The 27,831-nt window shown below is 48.3% G+C and overlaps 1 protein-coding gene and 1 non-coding gene across 2 annotated transcripts; both read left to right on the top strand.

The window, feature by feature from the left end:
* The first annotated feature begins 196 nt into the window (after positions 1–196).
* On the top strand, positions 197–27,831 carry bs (serum response factor blistered). The gene is made up of 4 exons (XM_001361954.5): positions 197–2,048; positions 5,579–5,827; positions 26,798–27,170; positions 27,234–27,831. Exons 1-4 carry the CDS (start codon positions 1,431–1,433, stop codon positions 27,428–27,430), a joined length of 1,437 nt encoding a protein of 478 aa, XP_001361991.3. The 5' UTR covers positions 197–1,430; the 3' UTR covers positions 27,431–27,831.
* Positions 25,319–25,392, top strand: TRNAN-GUU (transfer RNA asparagine (anticodon GUU)). The gene has a single exon. It is a non-coding gene; the product is annotated as a tRNA-Asn (tRNA).

Raw genomic sequence — 27,831 nt, 5'->3', positions numbered from 1 at the left:
CGACAAATAAATAAAGACGACCGACTCTTATCGCCTATGTGCACGACTACGACTCTCTTCCAGTCGAAGCGAAGAGAGCGCTGGCGGCAAGAGAGACACTCTTTCGCGGGGAGAGAGAGAACCGGTCCGGTCCGGCTCCAAGTTTGGGGCGCAGCAAACTTTGTCGCTGCGCCGTCGCTGGCCATACGTTGGGGTTTATTAAGTATTTTGCAGCCATCTGAAGCACAACGGAGGCAACGATCGATCGCAAGTCTCAGCCCTGCTCCCGACCAAATCCAAATACAAAACCGAATCGCACACGCACCTACTCGTTGCGTACGTCGCTGCGGATCGTATTAGGCATTAAATTAAACACAATCAAATCGCCACAAATAAAGCCAACAACAGTCCAAACAAGTGCCACAGCAAACAAATGCCGAGCGACAAATAAGTCACACAGAACACAGGCGAGATTTCCAAAATTAGAAAATAAAAACCGCACAAAGCAGGAACAACAGAAAATATTTACAATACTGTAAAAAAAAAACAAAAACGCCACTCAACAATAAAACCAAAAATATTGCAAGGAATTTTTAAACCACTTGCAAAATCAAACGCAACGCATATTTAAATAAATATTGTGACAACAAAAATAAATATAACACAAGCTAAATCATATTGAAGCAGAACTAAACCATAAAACCAAACAAATTAAAGCTGAAAATAGAAGAACAAACAATCGAAGCAGAAATAAAACCGCACAAAAGACTCCTAGAAGGCCAGTAAACTCTACCAACATAATAAACCAACACAAACGCAACATTCAAACCAAATCATCCTTTAAAAAACAAACTGCAACCATAATCAACTCAAAGGAAAGACACGCAACGCATATTTTCGAAAGACAATTCAAATTTAAGCGCCACATCCCGCAGATTATGCAACACTAGGCAGGCGCGAGCCAGTCCATCCCTGGTTTCCACCACATTGCAACACTGTAGGACTGTCAGCTGTCAATTTTCTGCTTGCGGTGTTTGTGTGTGTGCGTTCGTGCGTGTTTGTTGCAAAACGACGGCGTTGCAGCCCAAAAATTCGCGTTTTGATCCGAAATTCAATTGTAGTTAATTATTTAAAACAATTGAGCCACGGCCGGCAGTGCCAGCTAGCGCAGGAGAGCTCAGCCGAACAGCGACGCGTCAGGGAATCGTGCAAGAGGGCCAGCGCCAGGGCAAAAACGCCATCGAATCGCGTTGTGTGCGGCGTGCGGTGTGTGTTTTGTGTTTTATTTTTGGAATTAAATACGGCAGCAGCCCCTGCCAGAGCAGAGCCAGAGCAGAGGAGAACAACGGAAAAAGTGTGCCGCGGCCGGATTTCACAGCAAGGTAGCAATAATAGACGCGCGCGGTGCCTTGGATTTCTACGGCTCCACCGTGGAGAACTTTTACCTGAGAATGGACCCGACGCGAGGTGACTCGCGCTATAACCTAAACTACTCGATGAGTAGTATAGGCCTTAGCCTCGCCGACCAGGCCGATATGTACGGCAATCCGGCGGTGGCGGCCCTGGGCGCCCGTCCGCCCAGCGGAGGGCTCCTGCAGAGCATGGGCGGCGGCGGAGGCGTGCCCATGCAGCGGCCCAATCCCACCGGCGGTGCAGCTCCCTCCCAGTGCCAGACCCTGGGCAACAGCCAGACGCATCACAGTCCCCAGCATGCCGCGCAGCAGCAACAGCAACAACAGCAGCAGCAGCAGCAACAACAGCAGCAGCAACAGCAACAGCACCGCGCCCTTAAGCGATCCGGCAGCGACTGCTACGAGGATCATCATCGATCAGCTGGTGGCGGCGGCCTGACGCTCCAGGGCCTGGACAACTGTGGCGCTGGCGGGAGTGTGGCCAGCGCCGGCGTCGACGACAATGTGGACGGATACAATCCGCTGCCCAACAAGAAATCACCGCCCGCCAACGGCAAGAAGACAAAGGGACGTGTCAAAATCAAAATGGAATACATTGACAACAAGCTGCGTCGCTACACGACCTTCTCCAAGCGCAAGACGGGCATCATGAAGAAGGTAAGCGGGGGAGTCGGGCCGGGTCGGATCGGAGCGGAGTCGCTCTCCAGATCCCACCTCTCCACCTCTCAACTTGGACTTGGGCCACTGGGATCGGATGGGATGGGATGGGCATTGACATTGGACCACGTTTTGAGCGCATGTGCAATTAATAAATGCTTCTTCGATTCCAACTGCAGCTCCTCCTCTGGCATTGTCCAGTGCAGTGTCCCTCTTCATCTTCCCTTTTCTCTCTTTCCCTCTCTATCGGCTATCGTTATGTGACCATCGGCGGCACAGTGGTCGGAATGGGATGATCCTCGTACTCTAAGGAAAGAGCCTTAAATCCGAATCGTACCTCTACCACTGTGCCATCGTGCCCCGCTCAGATCAGCTCTAGAACAGTAGCCAGAGATCCTCTGTTCTTGGTCCCCCCAATCTTCAGTTCCCCCAACTGTTGCCGCTTTGGCGGCGTTGTGTAAGCGCGGTAGCCCACGATTCCGCATTTCCCTTTGTTTTCGGCTTCATAAAATGTTAATTTGCCGCCGCAATTGCATTCAAAGGAGGCTACCCACAAGTTGCAAGTCCACCTTCATCCGTTGCTGCCCCATCCTCCATCCTCCATCCCAGTTGATGCGTGCTCCTTCTGTGTGTATTCTACCCCACTCATTGTCATGCACGGGCCGTGGCATTGGCATTTTCAAATGACCAATTTTCACACGCAAACTTATATAATGGTGGTTCCTACAACTGCTCCTCCCACTCTTTCCACTCCATCTGCTGCTGCTTATGCTGCTTCTGTGCTGTGCTTTCTATCCATCTGGCGGGTGCATATGAAATTTTTCACATTTTTCAAATAGACTTCTTTGGCCTCAAACCGAGCCTCGATCCGATCCGAACCGAACCGTACCGAACCGAACACCCGATCAAAATCAGACACAAAAACCATCAACATTGCGGCGCTAAATCACGATCCCAGCACGATCTTTGCCAAAGACACAAAATCTTATGAAATATTTGACCCAAGTCGGGGGGAAAAACAAAAAACAGAAAGCGCTGCTGCAGCTCCAAAAATGAAAGGCAAAAACATTGGGGGCAACGAATTTTGGAATACCCTTTGTATACCGAAGGCGTATCCTAACTGACATTCCCTTTTCGTCTATACCAAAATATTTGACCCCTGGGACACATCAGATCTCTTGACCGGTCTGGTCTGGTCTGGTCACTCATGTCGTTCTTTGGGTCCCTTCCTGGGGGCCGGACTTATGACAGGCGCGCGCCCGAGGCCACAAACCCTTGCCGTACACCATACGCCATCTGAATGCAGAAAAAATATATATAATATTTCGATTTGGTGACTTTGATGTGGTCCCTCATCGATGTCCAGGCGATGTCGGACAGTTGACAGGCAGACAATGGGATTTTGACTTCTTGGCGCTACGGCCACAGGCCACAGGCCACAGCCAGAGCCCCACAGCCAGCGGCAAATAAGAAACAGCAGCCAGCGAGGATCCCTAGCAACAAATTGCGGCCAATGAACTTGGCCCATGAAGAGAGACAGAAAGAGTGAAACTGGGAGACGGGCGACGGGGACGGAGATGGCAACCTGTTGGCATGCTTTCCACTGGCCAATTTTGGGCATTTTGCAGGCAGAGCGTGGCGTGGGCGACGCAGAGCGGAGCGACACGGCCAGTCCCAAAAATGGCCACAAAAGTGAAAAGTGAGCTAATGTCCAGAAGTGATCTCATTTGTTGGTCAACCTAATTGCGTGGGCCGATCGATGGGAGCCGCGATTGAGCCACGGCTTCGTCTGCCCCAGTGGCAGCGGCAGCGAAAGCGCTTCTGCATAATGCACAATGTCCACACACATGTAGGTTGCTACTCCACAGACCCGATCCCCACGCCATGCGTCTCCCCTAACCCAAACCATTAAACATGGCCAAAAGGGCACAAGGCGCAAAATGCCGCCAAAAGGTGTTAAATTGAAATCACGAGGCAGGCCTCAGGCTCAGGCTTGAGCTTGGCCTGGTCTTGACTTGACTTGGCTTGGGAATTGTTTTCGGGGGCTGCTGCTTCCAGCACGGAAGCGTATTGATGCACAGAAGCGGCAGCGTCAGCACCAGGGGCAGCACCAGTGCGGCAGATTGTCCACAGATAAGCGGCCCCCAAGACCAGAGGCTCCTCGATGGCTGGTCGGCTTTGCCTTTTGGCCACATGCAACACCAACAGCAACAGCAACAGAAAACAACCAACAATCGCCTTCTAACAAATGACTCTTGCCGCTCTCTCTCTCCCTGCGCCTGGTGCCTGTTGCCTGCTGCCTGGTGCCTGCTGCCCGGTCTCTGGGGCTGCCTTGTCCTGTCAACAGATTTCTTACCCCAATCCTCCAATCCAAGCCTTCTGCTGCCTCGTGTCGTGTCCTTTTGTCTTTGTTCGAAATTCAAATTGACATGAATTGTTGGTGTTGGATCTGGCCCTGGCCCCTGGACCTAGGGCACCATCCTCGGTACAATCGACACCTACTCAGAACGAGAACGAGAATCGAATGAGAATCGGATCCGGATTCAGATTCAGATTCAGTTGCTGCTCCTCCTTTCGGACCGACCGTGTCAATTGTTTGCATTTACACATGTTACACATAAAATTGGCAGCCAATCGGTGTAGCAGCAGCAGCAGAAGCCGATCCCGAATCACAGATCCCAGATCCGAAGGAGCAACAATGTGTACAACAATTTCATTAATATTAATAAATGTTCCCCGAAGCGTTGGGCTGGCTGCTGCTTCTTGCCGCGCCAGTTATTTATGCGCTGTGTCTGCCACTCGCTCGCTGCACGGCAGGCAGACAGCCCGACAGCCAGACAGTCAGACAGCCAGACAACCCGACAGCAACTTTATCGCCTTTATAGTAATTACGAGCTGTTGATAGCCAGCTTAGGCTACCGTCTAATGTACGGACCGACTCCACAGCGAGGCGGGTCTATTGACTATGGAACTATGCATCTATCGAGATGGTTGCGTGACTCCTATGGCTTTTGCGTGGGAGAGCAGGGAACCCCAATGAGCATAAGAAATGGGTTAGGTTGTAAGCCTTTAAATGTTTCCAGATCATCTTAAGTACTTCTTTCTTTAACATACTGTGGTTCCAGTGCTTGGAATATTCGTTTTCTGAACTCTTTGATCTTCCTGAAGGAGGGTTTCCACATCATTGTTCCCCCATGATTTGAATCTGATATTCTTGATCGACTGGTTTCCACTGTTCAATGCGTTTTCTCCTCACGCTCCCATCTCTAATCGTTTTAAGGCCTCGTCCTCTCTGCCAAACTTTTGTTGCTACTCGTTCTTATCGCTGCCACATAATCGCATAGTTTGCTTGGGAAATTTATGTGCCGCTGTGGCAACACACGCTTCGACAGTTACCCCAGCTTCAGCTTCAGCTTCAGCCTCAGTCCCCAATCCCCATGCCCGCGATAGCAGGCGATACTTGAAGACCGATATCTTCGAATACGAGTACTTAACACACGTTTCCCTTTGCTCCTTTCCACTCGTTGCAGGCCTACGAGCTGTCGACGCTGACTGGGACACAGGTAATGCTGCTGGTTGCCAGCGAGACGGGTCACGTCTACACATTTGCCACGCGCAAGCTGCAGCCGATGATCACCTCGGAGGCGGGCAAACAGCTCATACAGACCTGCCTCAACTCGCCGGATCCGCCCAGCGTGGGCGGCGGGGACCAGCGCATGTCGGCCACGGGCTTCGAGGAGACGGAGCTCAGCTACAACATCGCGGACGAGGACTCCAAAGTAAGACAATTGATTTATGGTCACCACGGGCACGCTCATCTCGCCCATCCGCCGGCGCCACCCTCGCACTACAGCCTCGAGCAGAGTCTGATGCAGTCCGGGTACAGCGGTGGCCAGGCCTCGCCCCTGTCCCATGCCCAGGCCTACGGCGGACATGCGCACCATGCGCATGTGGCCCACGTGCCGCCGCCGCATTCGACGCACTCGCACATGTCGCATACGCATGCGCAGCGCTAGGCAAATCCTTCCGCTCAGATTCTCTAGGCAATATATACTATATACAGATATGGGGGCTGGCCTAGCGGGACGCAGCGTTCCCAGAGATGGGCCAAAACCCAATTAGTTAGACAGCAGTTTTATGTTTAGACATAGACCTACATACGTAGATGTTTTAGCAGATCCAAAGTGCAGCAATTTGGCTTGTATGTCGGAGTTTCGATATGTTTGTATGTATGTATGTACATATGTACATAGTATGTCGGATTCATGGCCAATACGATCTCGCCGCTCGTTTTGTTCTTGTTTGTCGCAGTGTTTGTGTGTGTGTGTTTTTTGTATTTTTTGTATTAATTTTACATTATTTTTTTTGTTTATTTCGTATACTAGTCAAGACTCTTACTTAAAGGCGACTGTGCCATAGCCAAGCTACAGCTAGCTCTCCCCTGACGATAGCTATAGCAGCGATAGCGATAGTACATTCGGTAGCATATCCGATAGCAATAGATCAATTGTCACATACCAGCTGCAGCTTCTAACCCAGTGCCATTTCTACGACTAGAACCACTAGAACCACTAGAGACACATCGAGACACAGCCGAGACTGCTTAAGTTAGTCCTTTTCTTACATAGAAAACATAAGTGCAATGTAAATGTAACTAAAAGAGTTAACAAAAGGGGGAGATATACATACTATACATAGAAAGATATTATAAAGAATCATCATTGAGAGAGGTATGTGCTGTACAGAGTCTAAACAGGGGGTAAACACGGCCAAACACCCAAAAGTTGTTGGCAAGTAAATAAAAGTCCAGGGAGTGTATTCGAATGCGCCGGCGGCCATTTTCCTTTGGAGTGTAAGTGTGTGTGCGTGCGTGTGTGTGCGTGTGGGCGATGAGCGTGCTCTTTGAACTTTTAAGCTTATCCCAGAAGCTTAGCTTAATTTTAGAACTATTTATAATTGTGAAGCTATTATGTTTATTTGAATTGGCTTTCGATTTGTTTATTTTTCGAGTTTTATTTGCATTCAAACTAAACTACCAAAAAAAAGGCACTAACAAATTGTATTCAAAATTGTTGAAGACCCCCACTCACCCTTTGAGCTCACCCTCCATTCCGCGCACTCTCTCTTTTGTTTTCTACTAATATTTATTGTATATTTTTATTTAGAAACCAAATTAAAAAGCAGCTCAGAGCTAATTTCCACCACTCAAACGCAATTTAAATTTAATTTATTATTTAAACTTAATTTTATTAAATACAAAAAGAAGAACTTAATTTAATTAGAGATCGCATTTCTGTCAAACAGAAAAAAAAAACAAAAAAAAACGAGAACAGAATTTCTTTAATAATAGTTAAATATACTATTTATGATAAATGCTCGTGCAATCCGCAGAAACCGAATCGAATAACCCTAAAACAATTTATGTTGTAAGCGAAACAAAACAATATGTTTAAAAAACAAACCACAAAATAGTATATCTACCATATATAAAAAGAGTATATGCATATATTTTACTTAGCGCAATATTATACATTAATAAACAACAACAAAAAAACATAGTTTAAACAAAAGCACACAAATAATGTAAAAGTGCCAGATGCTGCCGACAGCCCCAACACACAGATTTTTCCAGCTTCCAGTTTCAAGAGCAAGGTTAAGAGCGCTAGATAAGACCCATTCCCTACCCCCCTCCCACCATGCCGGGGACAGCTCTCAAAAGTCTGTAGTTATGGCCTACACAGAATGTACAGTCCACAATCCACACTCCACCACACAATCCACGCGTAATAATCGCCGAATCGGAGCGAGTGGGCAGCCCCTCTTCTCTGCTCTGCCATGCGCTGCTTTGCCGTGCGCTGCTCTGCTCTGCTCTGCTCTGCTCCCTGTGAATGAATTTCTGTTTTCGAGCATATGCACATATTTCTGTTTTTCCTTTCAACATTCGGTTGGGCTGTAAAGAGCTTCCGCTTCCACAATAGACCTCAGCCAAAGCACTGCTGCGCGGGGGCTTCTTTGGGGGCCCTGTGACGTCATAAGACAGACAGCGGAATACGGGCGACGAGTTCATAAATCGATCAGAGCACCCATTGACTCTCTTGTGTGTCTTGTGTGTCGTCTGGCCCGGTCTCGTCTCGTCTCGTCTCGGCTCGTCATGCACCAACAGGCCTCAGATCCGATCCCCCTGTCCCCCTCCCCCCTGTCTTTGCTTGGCTTGGCTTGGCATGCAAATCGCGTTTCTTACTTTTCAATGCCAAAGCTATGGCCCGGGCTCCGGCTCTGGCTCTGGCGGTGGCTGTGGCCCGGGCTCTGGGTCCCGCGTAGGCTTGCGCGATGACGTGTGCCACTGTAAGCCCCGATCTCTCGGAGCTCTCTCTCTCTCTCTCTCTCTGCCTCGTAGATTTCCATTCAGTTCGAGACGATGAATGAAAGCCCCCCCAACAGCCAAAGAGCCAACAACGAGCCAAAGATGTTGTGGGTGTGACACCAACGCCGGTTCAGGTCATCATTTTGTTGTTGTTTCTGCTGGAAGCCCCAGCAGCAGCTGACTTGACTGATAAAAGTCATGGCTGGTACGCGGCTGCTGCTGCTGCTGTAGGTCGTTCTGCTGCCGCCAACTCTTTGTCCAGCCAAGGTTAATTGCCATCATGCAGTGGGCTGTTGTGCCCCTGCCCCCTTCCACACATTTACCCGCAGTATGCCCGAGTATATATTGCGTACATATCTGCTCGTGTCTATCGGTCTGCGCGGGTGTCTTGGCTATATACTCGAGACTCTGCGCCGATTGCCTTCTATGGTCGCTCACCTGCGCATCATCTCCATTCGCCCACTACTTCTACATTTTCTATGATCCCCCAGCCTCAGCCCCCAGAAAAGCACGCAAGTTTGTTGGCTTTTATAATTTCGTTTTTATTTCATTTCAATATTTCAATACATAAAATAAACAGTGGAGAATCGGAAGAATGAAAGAATCTAAAATTGATATGATATTAATTTTGTATTTAAATATGGATTGTATGATTGTATGTACGATTTTTTTGCAATTAATTTACCTTTACGAATGGGAACTCTTTTCAAGTAAATATCAAACGTAAAAGGAAAGGGATCGGATCTCTAAAATGTACTCCTCTTTCCGTTTAAATTTGAACTGGAACCAAATCCAATGGAACTAGTTCCAGTTTCCTATAGTGTTTCCCCCTTGTATCCTTCTCCATACACACTTTCTTGTTCTTTTCGCGTTCTGGTGCCTCCTTCAATCCCTGCACAATACCCTCGGCAACTCCAATTTGTTCGACCGCTGATTCATTTTCCAGCGAACCAGCTCCCGAACCGATCCTGAAGCGATCCTCTAGCAATCCCCCAGCAACCTCCGGCCCGCTCCTCCAGCTCCAGCTACAGAGGGAGCACGAGTGCATATCAGTTTGAGAAATTAAAAGCATTTTGCGGTTCCGCTGACTATCGATGCTGCGTGCCGCTCGAGCCTCTAACGACATTTCAATGATTTGCTGTTTTGCTGTTGCTGTTGCTGCTGCTGCTGCTGTTGCGGCAGCAACAGACGCGTCACCAAGTTAGCCACGTGCGCAGCACAAGACGCAGGAGCAGCAGGCGGAGGAGGTGGAGGAGGAGTACAAAAGCATTCGCAATGCTCGTCGATTACGTACGAGGGCGACCTCTGTCAGGCATCGTCCAGCTGTCCAAAAGCCACCAACAACGCAGCCACGCAAGGAATCTTGGCTTTGGGTTAACTTCTTTCTCTCTCTCTCTCTCTCTGTCTGTGTGTGCGTGTGTGTGTGTCTTGGCGGATTTTGTGTTTAAGCCGCCGCTGCAAGTTCTAACCGCATGCCGCCACAATGTCCTCTTAATTTCCTAGCCCCCAACGTCAGCAGCTGCTGCGCGCGCTCTCCACGCGATGATATCGTCGCCGGCTTCAGATCCAGAACCAGGTCTCAGGTCTCAGGTCCCAGGTCCAGGCCCTGGACACAGCCACATCCACAGCCACATCCACGTCGTCTTCTGTCTGTGCGCTCGTTTTTTAATTCAACTGATTGTACTGCGGCTTCTGGAATTCGGCATTTCTTAAAGCCCGCGCGGCACACACACATTGTGCGGCTGGGGAGCGCGCGTCGGCAACTTCTGGCGACTGCCAACTGCTGGCCGCCACCACATCTCCTCCTGCTGATGCTGATGCTGCTGCTGCTGCTGCAACTCCTGTTGGGGCTGCCGGCCGCCGCCGCCTTCGCAATCTGAAAAGGTTAAGAAATGACAATTTGTGAGCGTTTCTTTTTGTTGTTGTTTGTGTTTTGTTTTTGTTCAATTCGTTTTTGTTTCTCTCTCGTATTGCTTTGTATTGTTTTTTGTTTGGTTTGGTTTGGTTGGTTTCGTCTGGCCCCGCCTGGCCTGGTCTGAACTGGCCTGTCTCTCCTGTCCTGTTGCTCTTGGCCCTGTTGCTTTCATTGTGATTATTTAAAAGACCGAACACTGGACTCTGGACGATGCCTGCTGCCTGCTGCTTGAGAGGACCCTAACGAGGCGCTTTCGGCCTTTCGGTACTCACATTTAGTTAAGCAATTATTGGGCCTGCAATGCAAACAAATAATGCGTATTGTACATTGTGTGCCCCTCCATCTCGCCCTGCCTCCCTGCCTGCCTGCCTCCTACCCCTTTACTTTCGGGGGGGACTTACTCCAATGATTTTCCAAGTTAATCAAAATTCTTTGCTATCCACGATGAAATCTCAACGACCTTCTCCTCCTCCTGCCGCCGTGACTCCTCTCTAGCGCCGTCACCGAGCCACGCCCAATGCAGCAACGCCCATTCACTGAAGCGTGGCAGAGGCAACAAACATTTCAGTTGAAGCTCATAGTTTTTTGTGTGTTTTTTTTTTGTAGCTTGTAGCTGGTCCCCCTCCCCCTTGACATCCCCACAGCACTTATATAGGCAGAGGCAGAGGCAGCTCCGCTTCACTGGCCATTTTATGGCTGAGAATCTCTCGTGCCTTCTTTCTTTCTTTATTTGTGTCGGAGTGGTTGCCTCATAGACGGGATTTATTATATGAAGATGTTTTGATTACAAAATGTTTGGGCAACCCATGAATCCAGCGAAGGTTCCCACTCCCACAAAAAATAGTGAGAATGAATTTCCATAAAATATAGTACGCTTTGGAGTAAAACCTACAAACAAGCGTTAGATATCCAGAATGAGACTCGGCGACTTCTCTTTCTCTTACTTTCTTCTTTTGTCGCAAATTTCCTCGCATTTTTCATTGAGTTTTTGGAACAAATATTGATTGAAACTTTAGCAACTTCCGCGAGGCGAGTCGCTCGTTACAGCTTGTTTTTATCAGAAAGTAGCTAAATTTGTTAAAAGTTAACCAAAAACTTGGGCCACAAAAACATTTTGAGTAATAAATTCTAAGCTAAACTTTGAGCTTGAGCTTGAGCTTCAGCTGTGGATGGTGGATGGTGGATGGTGGGGGATGCTGGTGTGTGCCCATCTCCCAGAGTCGATTCATTATATAATGAAGCACACGCGGACATCCCACACGGGTAGCCAGAGTCAGAGCCAGAGCCAGAGCCAGAGCCAGAGCCGCCTTCTGCCCACAGACCTCCAGCCAGCCAGCGACCGTGCGGCTAACAAAAGTGAAACAACAATCGATGTTCAGCTCATTTCCTGCCCACAATCGAAATCGAAATGTTGAAATCCACACAAATTGTACCAGTGTATGTACTGTATCGCTTATATACAGCATCTATGTATAGTATCTACTTTGAAATGTTCTCCCAAATATTCTGAGATTTATTTCTTCTGCCAAACGAAAGTTTTGAGGTTCTCCTCTCCTTGGCTGGGCTCTAATGAAAGTGCCATAAATTTTCAATTAAACCTTATGCTGCTGATGCTGCTTGAAAATTGACAAACTTCTTCCAGACGCAGACGCAGTCTCAGACACAGACCCAACCTTAGTGGCATCGTCTGATTGGCGCCGATTAAGCAATCCAACGAGGCATCAAGCCCCAGCCTCTGCCCCACTTGGAGAGGGGGAAAAAAATGGGGAACGGCGACAGGGACGGCGACGCTATGGCGTTTTTCGTGGCTGCTGCAATTATTTGCGAATTAACATTTATAACACTTGATCCTGTGCGTATCCGTTGAAAGCAGAAAGCTCTGCCTGGGCTTTGCCTTACTTGACGCTTCAGCGCGTTTAAAAAGTATTTTTGTGCCACAACAACGGCAGCAGCAGCAGAAGTGGCAGCGGCAGCAACAGCAACAGCAACAGCAACAACGCGAAATATTTTGCCGCATTTTAAGAGGTCTTCGAGTGTCCGTCCGTGTGTCTGGGGTCTGTCCGTGCTGGTTGTATGTCTGTTATGCGGATTCATTGCAACCGCAGTCACTTGTTGCTTCTGTGGCTGCCACTGATGTTGCTGTTGCTGTTGCTGTTGCTGCTGTGCTAAATTTCACACCAACAATGAGCGCGAGCCAACAATGAATGAAAATGACTGACGAACGGAGAGATGACCAGCCCAGGAGCCCGACCAGCCTGCTCTTGCTTGAGGGGCATGCTCTTGGTCTTGGTCTGACTCTGGCTCTGGCTCTGCACTAAATCGATACCTTAATTCAAAGGCACGCCAGACCGCATTTTTGGATAATATACTTCAACTCCATCCGCTCCAGTGACCGCTCCGCTCGCTTCTGCTGCCACTCCATGGCTCCACTGCTCCACTACTCCACTACTCCATGTTGGTGGCACGCGTGAGATTTCCTGTCTTCAGTTGTTCAAGGATATATCTCATATCGGATTTCAGCCAAATTTGGGTGTTCTTTGTAGTTCGGATCGGATCTGAATTATACTCGTGCATCGGATCACATCCAGTGCTTATCGGCCTGGGAATTGTGGCACACAGCCACAGACACAAGACAGTTATTGTTTTTGTTGTTGTGCAATGACTTTAAAAAGCTGTTAACATGCGTTGTCATCGCTGCCATATGTTGCACGACAACGAGCAGCAGCAGCAGCAGCAGCAGCAGCGGCAGCAACAACCACCACCGACACCGCCGACGACAACAACGACGGCGACGACTCCTGGTCGCCATTGATCGGTGATCGCTTTTGGGGCCTGCCTGGCTGGCTGGCTGGCTGGCTGGCTGGCTGGCTGGCGGCTTGCTTGTCACCACCTGGCACAACTGAACCAATTTTGTGGCAGTTGCATCAATGCGCTGAACTTCAGATTGGCGGCATGCGTTGATTTCCATGGAAATCTATGCGAAAGTGGAAACGCCAGCGATTTGCGTGGCCCGCAGCGATAGTTATAGCTTCCTCAGTTCACATGTGCCGTCCCTTATTTGGAAGCTTGTGTTGTGTCGCTGTTGCTGTTGTTGTTGTTGTGTATGCGATTCAACGCAGCAATTACACGTACACTCATATATGTATAGTATATATGTATAAAAGAGAAAAAAACGAGCACACAGCAGCAACAGCAGCAGCAGCAGCAGCTGAAAGCTAAAGCCTAAGCGTCGGTGGCGGCCAGGCCCGAGTGCAACATCGTCGCCACATTGGCTGACTTATGACGAAAATAATTGCTGTCGTATCTCTAGCGGCGATCGCGTCATCGTCATCGCCATCGTTATCGGTTGCCCGCTAGAAGGCTCATCGCAGTTGGTCCGTTACACGCGAGTCGTACTCGTATGAGTAATCAATAATAATTTTATCGATCATTTTATTGCTTCTACATACGTACTCCTCTCTCTCTCTCTATCCTTCTGCGTCGCTCATCGTTTTTCCTGTAGTTGGGTGGTCCAAAATCGATTGCCATAATAATTTCACGCAAATATAGCACAGACACACACACAGCCATGCATATAGACCCCCCAACCCCCACTGCACGGTAACATCCACTGCTGCAATCGTCGTACAATATTGTAATTTACTTAATTTCGTACCGTATCGTATCGTTCAGAATACGCAAATTTGTTAAGGAAAAAAAGGCGAGTGCAAACAAAAATTGGAAGAAAACATTGTCCATGCATTAGCTACATGTCCCAGTCCCAGTCGTAGTCGTAGTTGTTCTTGTTGTTGCCGTTGCAAGTGTTGTTGTGGTTGTTTCTGTTATGAAAGGCGACTGCGCGGCGGCGTTTGTTTTGTTGGTGCTTTGCTTGCTTTATTTTGCAGCTTTTTTCATTGCTACATTTGATATGCAAATTTGTGCATTTAGAAAGAGACGCAGAATTATCGTATCTGAGGGGGAAATTATACGCGTGTGTGCTCGCGTGTGCTCGTAGAGGAAAAGCCCAGAAAACTGCATATTTAGTGGGTTAATAATTGAACTACAAAATGGTTCCCTGGGATGACCAAATATGGGGGAAATCGAATTGCAATTGAAAGCCATCGGAAAATGTCTTTCAACATTCTGAACCCGAGGGTAGGCTTGGAGTATATGAATCTGAACTTCACAGAATGTTTTCTGACATGAATATCCTTTATCGTCAAACTCCTGCCTGCCGCTTTTCTCCTTTTGACTGGCCACATGGCGTATGCGCAATATTTGCGTAAGATCTCAGAGAAATCAGCGGTGCCAGTGGTGGCTACCGCCTGCCACTTCGCGACAACGCCTTGACATGCCCACACGTCCAGTGACAACAACACCCAACAACTCTGCAACATGCCACAAAACTTTTGGTATTTCTGCTACTGTCGCTGCTTGCCGCAGCGCTCCCGTGTGAGAATGCCCCCTCACCCCCTCCCCATTGTGTGTTTGTGTGTGTGTGTGTTTTGTGGGTATAGAAAAGCGTTAATAAGCAGCGACAGGGACTGCGACTGCGACGGGGACTGTGACTGTGACTGGAAGATGGGGAGCGTTGAGGAGCCAAAAATTTATAATGTGGTACGCAATTAATTCACTGCCAAAGCTGCCAAACGGAGGCGCAAAAATTATCACACCATTCAAATGACGCTCACGAATTCGGGCTTGGGCTTGGGCTTGGGTTTGGTTTTGGGTTTGGGTGGCAAGACCAGCTAGAGGAGTCGTCACCCGACAGTTCCGATCCGATGCGATCCGTTTCGTTCCGTTCTCTTTGGCGGCAAACATTTAACAAGCAGCGGCTGTCCGGCTGTACTGAGGATGCCACCTAGAAAGCTCACGCTAGGCGTCCAATTGGCTAGAGCCGACGATCATGGTCATGCCACATGGTGCCACCGCATGGACAATGGGCCGGCCGAATCGAACCGAGGCCGGACCGGTGGTCCTTTGTCTCTCTCTCGCTCTCTCCGGCCTCTCCGCCCCTTCTCCACTGTGGAGGCCTGTCAGTGCTAATTTGTTGCTACTCGTGGCTCGCGCAGACTGCGGCTACCACTAAAAATATAGCCATAAATGTTGATCAATAAGGAGAGGGCATGGGTATGGGTATGGGTATGGGTAAGGGTGCTGTAGGGAAATCTGCATGTCCTTAATGCTGGCAACGTGCGAGTTTTACAAATTACAAAACGAGCAGCCAGGAGCCGCATTCGTGGTACATATATATCGAGTATTTTTCCCACGTCTCATTAAAATTGCAGTTAAAATGCAGAAGCAGGCCAGAGATCGTCTTCGCCGTTGCTCTTGGCCGTTGGTTCTTTTACTTTCTATCATCGTCATCGATTTTGCGACGCAGACGGAGACGGAGACGTCCTCAGCGTCATTATTGTCAACTCTCAACGAGTTGCCAATCGTCTGTCCCAACTATCTTTCTGCCTGCCTGCCTGCTGGCTGCCTGGCTGCCTGCTTGCCTGCCTGCCGTCTCTAGATTGATGTCTCTGCAGTCAGACAGTCAGTCAGTCAGTCCGTCAGTCCTTCAGTCCATCAGTCCATCTGCACAGCAGCCGCACCGCAGCCACAGCAACCTCGCCAAAGGAGGAAGGTGGCAAGAGCCAGCAGCAAAGGCAGACCCAGAGCCCAGGAGAAGTTGGCACAGTTTGCGCACTTTGGCATTTCATCTGTCCCCGGGACCTCTCCTGCAGAGGCCACTCTTGGTCCTACTTCAAAATTCGATAACGAATCTGGCAGGCACCATGGAAAATAAGCCACATTTTCATAAGTATCCGGTCAGAACCTATCGTAGCAGCGTCTATTTTTGTCCCCTTGGAGTAAGTTAAATGAGAAATAACCATATTCCTTTGCTGCCAGTTAATTGATGACACTTTCAACTCCATTCAGTCCTTAAATTCACCTTCAAAATTACTTTAATGCTACTCCGAGTCAATCAGGACTACATTCTACAGATGTTGCCCTGTTTTTGTTTCTCGTTAATTGTATAGATGTTTTCAGTCGAGTTTTAGCTTCAATAAGAGAAGTGTATTCTTGCGAAAAGAGCTTTAAAAACGACTTAGCTTTTGTGATTTTGGGTCGCTGTTTAATCCTCTAAAATTGCATAGAACTGCCAAGGGATTCCTCGGGTGGTAGACAAGTCTTAGGGCACGCCCGAAAGAAGAAAAATAAATATATCTCTCGATATTATACAAAACTTTTGCGTCGTCGTCGTTAATACAATTTCTGAAAACTTTCTGTGTAAACCTTTGGATATCATTAGTATTGGCTTTTCAGAGAACATTTTCCTTAAAAGCGCTCTAGTTTGGTTCAGGCTCTAGCTATGTTTCCTGCATGATTCAACTAAATTATATTGCAGAGGATACCTATAACCTATAATTGGTTATTTGTAACCTATTACTAATGTTTAAAGTAGTTTGTTGATTTCTCTACTAGTTCCGAGTGCCCTACGTATCTTGGGCTCGTTGGTTCGACTTGTAATTGTGTAATTCTTGTTTGATTTGACCGCTTGGCGTCTCTGTAGGAGGAGGAGGAGGAGGAGCTGCCCACGATGTGGGGAATCGTTGATTGTTTTGCTGTTATTGCGGCTATTGGGCTTTAGTATACATTTGATTCTTGTCATACTTGTATATACATATATATATATATATATGTATGAAAGAGATCTGTGAGAGCGTGGTGCGCCTTAATTAAAAGCTGAGGCCCGCTGCTCGTAGGAGTTAATTAGACTGCGGAGGTGTACCACGGCCCCAGAGAGTGGAGCGATCTCCGACCCAAGCCGATCCGATCCGGCGTCGTGTTCGCTTTCAAGTCAAGCCCCAGCTATTAGTCGCTCAATATTACGCGTTTGCCCGACAACATTGTTTTGTATTTTTTCTGTTTTTTCTGTTTTTTTGTTCTGAGAGATCTTGAGTTCTGGATGGATGGTGGACGGCGAATGGTGGATGGGTGGGGGAGTGGTGGCAGCGGGGACAAGGCTGCTGCTGTTCACACGCTGCTCATCAACAATTGCTGTCACGAATTTTCCACTCGGCGCTTTTTGCGCGCGCTACTTGTTTGTATTTTAAAATTTATTTATTTGTGCAGCATCCACACGGGTACACGGGCACACGGGCACACGGGCACACGGGCACTCGGGCACACACACGGAGAGGGATCCCTCTCCTCTCTCTCATGGATCCGATCCTCATGGATACTCCTCGTTCTTTCGGAGTAGCAGAGCAGAGCGGAGCGGAGCGGAGTGGATCGATCCGCACACACAGTGTGTGCTGTGCTCCTCCTGGAGCGCACTGAAGAATGCATTTGATCAGATAATGTAATTCGCATTTTAAATTGAGGCGCATTCCCAGTTATACTTCTTCTCACATGCATTTACTGCCCGCCTCCCTGCCACCCTGCTCCCTGCCTCGGCATTGCCGTTGCCATCGTCATCGTCATCGTCCGGAGGAGCAGGAACTTCTGCAGGAGGAGACCCACTTCGACTGCCACTGCCACTGCCACTGCCATGGCCTGGCCAGCATTGCGGGCGTCGCATTATTACGCACAAGTAAATCATCGACATCGTAGTCCTCGTCTTCGTCGTCGTCGTCGTCGTCGTCGTCGTCGTCGTTGTCCAGCCCCGAGCCGAGCTCAGCCGCTGGGCTTGTTAAGTAATTTAGTTGGCTTTTTCTGTCCTCCCCCTGGCCACCTGCCCCTGGGCGCTCCACTCTCTGGTCTGCCAATATCTTTTGCCTGATTTTTTGTTCCTATATTGCATTTGGCATATTTGCTTAAAGAGCTGCCCTGCCTGTGAGCTGCATTTGATATTGTTTCTATAAATGCTATAAATTGGCATTCAATTAGGGAAGAGGTGTTTTATTCTTTGGTGGGATTCGCACAGAGACGGGAGAGAGAGAAGGGAGCAGAGCGAGAGTCCTGATTGAAAATCAATTTGATCGTAATTCCATTTGTATTTCACAGCTTTTAAAACAAGATCCTTATCGTGATCTATAGAATTATTGAAGCTTGTGTTCTTTGCGATTATTTTTGTATTCGGAAAAATAGGTATGTTCATTCGAATGGTCCAACATTTCGCTGATACAATTTTCTTCTCCATTAAAATTGTTTCAAATATTCACTCCATATCCATAGACGTTGATCATGGATATGCCCCAAACTGTTTCTTTGATCTCTAACAAACTGACTTTCCCCAGAGACAATCACTTGCTATCAGCCATCAACTTTAGGCTACTCTCAACATTTCCCATCCAATCAGGCATTAGCATATCAGCCAACAGAGATCTATAACTCTCTCACAGACACAGACAGTGACTCCGGGAGGACATTGGAGTGGTGTGGAGTGGAGAGCGGAAACGGAGTGGATCATATGGAGATCCATCATACATTGTAGAGCCTTGTCCTGCTTTCTAACGATTGCATTTTTGATATTTGTGACACGCAGATTTTCCATCAGTGTCAACAAGGCATTGTTCGGGAGAGCAGCAGACGTCAACGTGGTTGGTCCGCCATCGCAGACCCCGTTCCGGCCACGTCCTGGCCCGCTAGCCCGCTGGCCCGTTGCCCCGCTGCCCCGAAAGACTGACAGACTCGATCGGCCGTCCGATCGTCATCGATTTTTCAACATCAGACCAAAGTCGGGCCAAAACGAAACGAAACCCAGAGTCGCGGGCTAATGCAAAACTGAATGCAGCGAGCGCGTACATTTGCATAGACACAAAATTATATGAGACCCGAGACCCAGGACAGGACCCCGATCAAACGCAGCTTCCTGGTCTTTTTTCGCTTTGGTTTGCAATTTATGTACCCACACAATGGGGTAACAAAAACAGTTGGAGGAATCGTCGTCGGAGTCGTTGTTGTCGATGCTGGGAGTCGTCGTCGAGCGTCGTCGTCGAGCATCGAGGATGGTGGTGGTGTTGGCTTAAACACCATTCTAGCGGTTCGTTTAGCTTGTTTATTGGCATGAAAATCTATCAAAAATGCATCATGCATTTTATATTTATTATACGTAAATATAAAAATAATGTGCCTGACATTTGACCCGGCTCAAACGACACAACGTTATGGCCCGGCCACATGTTGCCTTCCGAGCCTTGCCACAGCCTGCCACAGGCTGTTGGTTGTTGGCCTGCCGGGCAGGCAGTCTGCTAGGAAAGCCTCTCCTCTCCGAGTGATTATGAAACGGCTTTGTCGGTATGCCGGGGATATGGATATGGATATGGATATTCGGTTATTGTCTTGGCTTTCGAATTCTAACACAAATCAAAACGGCCTAACAGCAATCCCAACACTCGCCACTTAAATGCTCGTTTATAATGTTGTTAAAATACAATAAATAGTCGGGATTCGCAGCAGGCGGTTGCTGCTGCAAGCTGCACGCTGCACTGTTCCACCTTTTGCTCCGCTCATGCTGATTTATGAAATGTGGACGCCGTCTTGGCGGTCCCACAAACGGACTTGGACTGCGACTGCGACTGAGACTGGGACTCCAAAGGCCAGCCTCTGATCGGGCGAGCCTTGAGGCCTCTGACTGGGCTCCGTCTGGCTCTCAGTCGCAGTCTCAGCCCGAGTCGGCGTGATTGTGTGATTGTAGGCCTTTGATTGAGTTGTCGGCATGCTGGGCTACTGTTTGGAGTTCTTTGATTGGGCTATCTATTAGTAGAATCACAGCTTTTGGCTATAGCTCCGCAGCCTTAGCTTATCACTATTTTAAAGGGGTCACAAATGGATCTACTTGAACATGGAATGGAAGCGGCTGACTGTCTAGGAAGTACGAACTCTGGGTTATTCTGGGATCATTATGACCAGCACTTCAAATCTCTTATACCCATTAGATGATCTTCTCAACTATAAAGCACTTTCTTAAACATTTTTCACTTGTTGTCTTCAAAATTTGACTTATTTAATAAAAATATAATGCATATACACTTACCCATTAATGAAATCGAATCAAGTTAGGGATCTACCGTCCACAGCACAGCTGTGCCTCCTCGATCGGCAGGCAGCATTCGATCAAGTCGTAGCTCTTAAGCATTCAAGTCACCATCTTTCAATGTACTGTAATTAATTTTCTTCACACACTTTCCAGCTCTTTTCTGTCTGTTCTTGTTCGGTCACACTTTTCACGTCTTCCGATCGTTCTGCAACGGCCGAAGGAAAGCCGAAGAAGATCGATCCCATCCAGCAGCGGTCGTGCGATCCTCGATCGTCGTGCAGGTCACGCAGACGCAGTTACTCAAAGACTGAAAACGTAGCTGCATCGCATGGGTCTCTTGAGTCGCTGCTCGGGCAGAAACCTGAGTAGAAACTCGTTTGTGGGGCGACATTTTCTTAAGAGAACACCCGCCACTGGGGACTGTGAGTGAGAGGGAGCAAACAGATATCTTACATTCCCTCCAAAGCTCTTTTGGGGCTCTCTTAAGCCCAGCTCTGACACTCTCTCGCGCGCTCTCGCGCTCTCGTGCGCTCGTGCTCTCCCTCTCTCTCTCTGGGGTTTCATTAGGCAGTTATATTTTATGTGTGTATATAGGAGACGACCTGTGGGCGGGACTTGTGCCGGTGCGATCGTGTGTGCGTATTAGATATTATAGACACACTGCAGACTCGCCTGTGACTTGCTCAGCAATGCCATTTTGGGCCGGGCTCTATATACATTGGCTGCGTGGGGGACAAATGAGCAAACAAATGAGCGGCAATTTATGTGTGTTTTCTCCGATCCGCTCGGCTCTGGCTATGGCTATGGCTCTGTTGTATGAGAATTCAATTGACACCAACCTGCTACAAAATGACGTATCTCCCGCTTATGTATTTATTGAAATTTATTCAATTATATACGACTTACTATATACATATCTATCTAGATATATGTATATACATATATGTATGTATATGTACACCCAACCTTTGGCTTTGGGTGTAACCAGTTTTTAGCACACTCAAAAAAAGAAATATGAAATCAGCGATTGAATATTTTTGTTATTTCTCCATCGATTGTGGGCGTGGGCACGCGAGATCCAACAGATCTTTGGGCTTTTTGTGACACAATTTAATGAAATTTAAACAATTCTAGACTTGGTGTTTGACTAATGATCAATGCGCCGGCCGGACAGGGTGCTGAAACTGATTTTTCAATTAGTTTCGTGGCTAAACTGGATTGCAGTTTACATTCGATTCGATATCTGAAAAATTGCTTTTAATTGGGTGGAAACCATACAGTTTCTGGTGGACTAGAACTTTAGCAATGCTCTATTTTCTTTCCCAATGCTAAAAGCACTATCTTTTATGGGTTTTGAGTACCAGCTTGATCCAAATTTTGCTCTCCCAAGATCCAAGATCAAAGCTAAAAGCCCTCAAGGGAGTACCTTCAAATGGCCTGCTGCGATATACGTATCTTAATACCCCATAGATCTTAATAACCGTTCGACTAGCCGCTTCATCTGAGAGGAGCCGTCGATAGGCAGGCATTCAATGGCTGAGGAGCTTCTGTTGCATTCTAGAGTTTAATCGCTGTCAGCGGCTCCAGATTGTATGGGCAGTTAGGGGCCTTCTTTGCTTTGGCTAAATCTAGCTAAACATCGAACTACTAGCTTTGTCCGGGCACCCACATGGTGCTCCTACTCCTCATCCTCCTCCTTCTACCCCTGGACCGCTTTGGACAGAGTACGAGTACAAGTATTCGCGTATAATTGCAATTTCCATTCAACTGTTTGTTCGTTTTGTGGGCCTCTGTGTCCCTCTGTGCCTCAATTCATTTGTTTGTTTGGCTTGTTTTGCGGTTGTTAGTGCCCATCATAAATTGCAGGAATTGGGAGCTTTGGGTGCTCTTGGCGAGGTGGGGTGGGGGGGTAAGGTGCAGCTATGCCCCTTGCTAATCGGTGGCGTTTCATCTGCGGCCTGCTGTCCTGTTCGGGGGCTTGTTCGGCTGTCGTCGCACGCATAATTAGGCCTGAGGACAATCGTTTCGCTTCGCTCCGTTTCGGCCCACTGAAAGAAATACCTGCAACCGGGTTGGAGCTTCCTTGGAGAACACTCCGCTGCGTGCCTCTCCGTGGGGTTTTCGGCGAGTGCAATTTCGGGCAAATAATTGCCAAACGGAAAACAATAAGCCCTGGCCCTGGCCGAGGGCAATCGTGGCATCTTAATGCGCCCCTGACTGACATTTAAATAGATGCTAATTCCCATCATAACTGAAGCCCCGACTCTGCCCAACTAATGAATTTGAACTCTCTCCCACTCGATTGCTCCCTATCTCTCTTTCTCTCTCTCTCCACTCACGACTCAACGAGTGACTCTCTTCCCAGTACGAGTACGAGTACGAGTCGAGTACTTCCTGCTGGCCGCTTTCTTTGCGCGTGAATCCGTGTAACCGCAGCACAGCGCTTACCAATCCCAGAAATGGCGGGGAAGCGGCAAACAGAAAACAAAACTGTGATTTGACCAAAAACAGAAAGCCGGCCAGAAAGCTTGGCGGATATAAACGCTTTAAGACTCCATATTGTGGTGGCAGGCCCGGCCCGGATGCGACGACAACGACGACAATTGTGGAAGAGACCAAATGGCCAAACCATCCACCAACAGCAGCACCACCAGCGGCAGCACCAGCTCTTCAGCAAATTTCTACGCAGTGGAGGAGGTTGTGTGTCTTCCTCTGCTGTTTGTTGGTTGTTGTTTGGTTGTTTGGTTGTTGCTGCTGTGCTGTGCTGTGCTGTTTCGTGTCAACTGACTTTGGCTCTGGCTTTCGGCTTTCTGGCTTTTGTTTTCACAAGCCGCCCCATTTTGCTTGCCTCATACTCCATGCCACATGCCCATGCCCAGGCCCATGCCATTTGCCCCAACGTTTCCTGTTGAGAATTTGCAGAGCCCCGCTGTCCTGTCCTGTCCTGTGGTTGTGATTGTGTGATTCCTCCTACAAAATCAGGGAACAGTGGTTTCGGATACTGATTTCCCATAGCTCTGAAAGATGGCAAAGAACCCCTTCGAAAAGATGGATTTGGTTGGTGAGTTTCTTCCTGTTTTCGAACCACTGTCGGAACCCATTCCACATCCCACATCCCCATCCCGTTCCCTGGGCAATTGTGCGTTAGATTTAAGTGCTTTCGTTTGCCAGGCTTAATTTGCATTTTTATTTTTATGTTTTCATTGAAAGCGCCAGCATCAATGGAGCCCGCTGACTTCAGCAGATCCGAGCCGAGTGGCACCGAGTGGATCTGAGAGTGGAGTGGAAGCTGAGAGCTGAGAGCTGAGGCGAGCACATTTGGCTATTCCTTTGTTTTCGGCCTTAAGTTATCAGCGGCGGTAGATGTACACGGCATCAACGGTAGCAGCAGTAGCAGCAGTAGCAACAGCAACAGTGGTAGCAGCAGCAGCAGCAGCAACATGCAACATGCAAAATGCAAATGTTTATTGGCCAAATGCTGAACGATCTCAACGAGCTAAACTGAGAATGGGCTAACACTGTTTTAGCTGTTTGCTGTGGCTGCTGCTGTTGCTGTTGCTGTTGCTGTTTTAGATGCGGCCTGTTCCTTCTTTCATTGGCTCGAAGCGGGTGCTGACTGCCACACAGTTGTCGCCTTTTGTTGTGGCAACAACCATTTTGGTAAAAACAACTAATCAATTGGCAAATGTGCCATCCGTCAATCATTGAGTCAGTCGCGCTGGTGGTGTAGGTCACACGACACCACACGAGCGGCGGTGGCGGCGGCGGCGTAGTGGAGTTGCAGTTGCAGTTGGACATGCATCCAGTGGATGCAGTGGATGTGTGGCAGCCACCGAATTGACTCGCATTCACTTTTGGGGCAAATAAAATGCCACCTTGGTTGTGAATGTCAGTTAGCCAATTTGAAAATTCATTCATTCAATGCTTTTGACGACTGACTGACTGACGGACGGACTGACGACTATTGCCAACATTTATTATTAGCCTTTCCCAAATTGCCTATTTTTGGAGCTGCTGATGGCCACACAGCCACAGCGGCAGTAGCAGCAGTAGCAGCAGTGGCAGCAGCAGCAACCACAACAACAACATGCCGCACATATCACAGCAAGACAAATTTCTATATAATTGCATTTGTCGCAGGCTCTCTCGAAGCCAGCCCGATAGCCAGCGAGGCCAGATCGGACCAGACAATGCCCGGCATTATTTCGATATAAATTGCATGCCATTGGCCCGACCAGTGGCATTCCATCCAACCAATTGCCAACTCCGGGTTCGGGGTTCGGGGTCCGGAGTCCGATTCCGATACCGATACCGAGTCGAAGCCCCCAGCCAGGGGCAGGGTTTCCCCGACTCCCGCTCCTGTCTCTGCCTCTCATCTCTCAGCTCTCAGCTCTAATTGTCATTTAATGAGACACGCTCGGCATTTGCGCACGACACACGACTATCAATTTGGCAGGCAGCATCACCAGTTGGGAATGGGTAGGGGGAGGGGTAGAGGGGTACCACAAGCAGAAGCTATCGATGGAACTGTTCGAATCGCTGACAAAACTAACTTGTCGTCCTGTTGTCCTCCTACTGTCTGTCTGTTTTAGCTCACAGTCCCACGTGTGGAGGCAGTGTGCAGTGCTGTGCTTTTGTTTGTGAAGCAAATTCAAATTGCATTTTGGGTTGATGCGCAAATGGAACTGGCAGTGGGTGTGCCACACAGCTCCAAGGTCTGTCTATCTCTCGCTGGAAGTTCACTAATGAATGGCTTACAACCGGAACACTCTAAAGACAATGTTTCAGTGGGAGTTACAGAATTCCTTGCACTAAATTATACTTTAAGACATCTCTCCTTTATATTTCGTAGTTTTCATTCAACATTTCAAAGAATATAATCTATAGAAGTCTATAAATTATAATCCTTTGCCTTTAATCTCATAATAATAAATATCAACAGAAGAACCATATAACATGATTCAACTCCTATATAAACCAAGTGGAAAGCTCTCCTCCAACAAAAACCCTTAATGGGGCCATTGTCGGTGCGTTTTTCAAGAGCCTCCGTGGCGCAATTGGTTAGCGCGTTCGGCTGTTAACCGAAAGGTTGGTGGTTCGAGTCCACCCGGGGGCGCATATCTCTATTTTTCCCATTTTTTCTCTCTCTCTCTTTTTTTAATTATTGGCAAATGGCTTTTTTTAATGTTTTCTTAAAATATATTTATTTGTTTATTCGTTTATTGTGTAGCGAATTTTAATGATGTGTTTAACAAAGTGAAATCGTCTGTTTTGTGGTCTGTAATTAAATCCGAAAGGTGGTAGGGGCTAGATAAGATAAATAGGAAATAAACATCAATTGATACAAACTACTGATTTATGAGATCGTTGGGTGGGTTTATTGATTCCTTCCGTTTGACTTTGATTGTTGCCAAGCGGCCTGGCCTGTCACTCTGTAACCTCCGCACGAGCAGCTCCACTTTCAGCCCTCTTTCTGCCTTCCTCTTTGTGCACCTCTGTCTGCCACTTGATGCCACTGAAAAGCCCGCAAGCGTAACAACAGTTGCAACTGCCACAAGTGCAACTTCTGCTGCCGCTGCTGCTACTGCTGCTGCTGTTGCCAAGTATATCATGGCAACTTGGAGACAGTTTGTCGTCGTTGCTTTTGCTAATTAAAATGTCTTGGTGCTGTCACTCAAAAGGCGGTCGTCTGATCCACTGGCCAAGCGACTGGCTGGCAGCAGACGAACGACAACGACAACGACAACGACAACGATGACGACGACGACGCCCATTTTAGTCAGCGGCAACAATGCGATTTTGCCTTTTGCTGCTGCTGCCTGTGCTTGTGGCTGTGGCTGCTACAATTTCATTGGAAGTCTGTGGACGGGGCACGCGGCGTATGCGCAATGCCATTGCGATCTCCCTCGCACAAAATGGCGATCGCATTGTTACAGTTTGCAATTATTTTGATTTATTTTTTGTTCGCTCCGTCGCTGCAGTGCCTCCAGTACTGTCTGCCCCTACACCCTGCCTCTGCCTGTGCCTCTACCTGTGGCACTAATCAAAATTAAAATGACGCGAACGATACCAGACAAGGCGATGCCACGGATGATGTCCCCGCACTGTGCACGTCGCCGTTGCCGTCACCGTCCCCGTTGCCGGCCAGAGAGTCAGAAATCAATATTCTAAATTCTTTAACGCGTGTGCACATTTAAGGCAACGCCAGCTCATTGAGATGCGTGCCGGCGAACAGCCTGGCCAGCACTTATACGCAATTTCGCGCCATATTTGGTCCAAACATATTGGATTTTTTGTCAGGCACTGGGCTGGCATATAGAACAGGCTCAGACCCAGACCCAGACCAGGCCAGAACGAACCAGACCAGACCAAGCCAGATCAGGCAGCCATCCCGGCAATCATCCTCAACTTAGCTCTGGCTTAAGATCAGCAGCAGCAGCTGCAACAGTAGCAGCAGCACCAGACTGTTTGGCTGCACTGCAAAGAACCCCACTAATCGAGTGTCTATCTTTTTTTTGCAGGATGATCGATCGCCAACATCGTCGGGCAATGAGTCGGACGACTCTTCGGACGTGGAAATGCCCGCTGAAGTGGTGTCCGAGGTGGTGACCACAAAAGTGCCAGCCAGTCAGGATCCCAGCAAAACAGAGGCAACGGCAGCGGCGACTGCAACGACATCTGCAACGGCAACTGCAGTAGCGGCATCCAAGCCGATGCCAGCACTGAGCTATCAGACTGAGAAAGGACCCTCAACGTCCACGGCAGCAACTGCCGGAGGCGGATCGTCGGGGGATGGCAAATATGTCTATCCGGGAGCCTCCTTTGCCAACATACCGCCGAAAATGTTGAGGCAACTGATACAAACGGGACACTTGCAGCTTCACGCTGAAGAGGGTGAGTGTTGCAAAGAGTACCGAAGGTTTCACCATAGATTTCACGACTGTCTCTATCCGCCAGATGGCAATCAATATGTGACTATCCCGCTCAGCTCCACGGCAGCCAGTCTGATCAAGGGCAACAAATTGGCGGCCTCATCGTCCAGCGGTGGTCCTGGAGGAGGAGGCGGAGGCGGAGGAGGAGTGGGATCCACGGCTATCAAGTCAGAGCAAACACCCGAGAAAGCATCGTTGGTTATCAAACAGGAGTATGATTAGCACCCCGCTACGACCACTGCTTGTCCAACACTGAGAACGGCGTTTATCAGCACTGGCCCGCAACAAAAGAAGAAGCAGCAGCAAGGGATCCCCAGTACCCGTCTTCGCAAAGTCTATATAAAGTTTTCACGATCGCCTGCTAACTCTAAGTCATACTACTACGAGTATATCCATTATTATGTCGTACATAAACTATTTTTATACCTATATAAAAAGAAGAGAAGGAGAAACCCAACCCTGCCAACGGCATATCTACATATATGAAACTATACGTAAGTTTACAAAAAAAAAATGTTCTGCAAGCTATGAAAGCATCATATTGAGTTCGGGATCAAGATCGATAAAGAGGGAAGAAAGAGAAGGATAATTGATAATGAGGATGAGGATGTTCCTAAACCGCA

This window comes from Drosophila pseudoobscura, chromosome 3 (assembly GCF_009870125.1).
Source record: "Drosophila pseudoobscura strain MV-25-SWS-2005 chromosome 3, UCI_Dpse_MV25, whole genome shotgun sequence".
Classification (NCBI taxonomy): domain Eukaryota; kingdom Metazoa; phylum Arthropoda; class Insecta; order Diptera; family Drosophilidae; genus Drosophila; species Drosophila pseudoobscura.
Note: the sequence above shows the minus strand (reverse complement) of the source record. Positions and strands in the feature narration are given on the sequence as shown.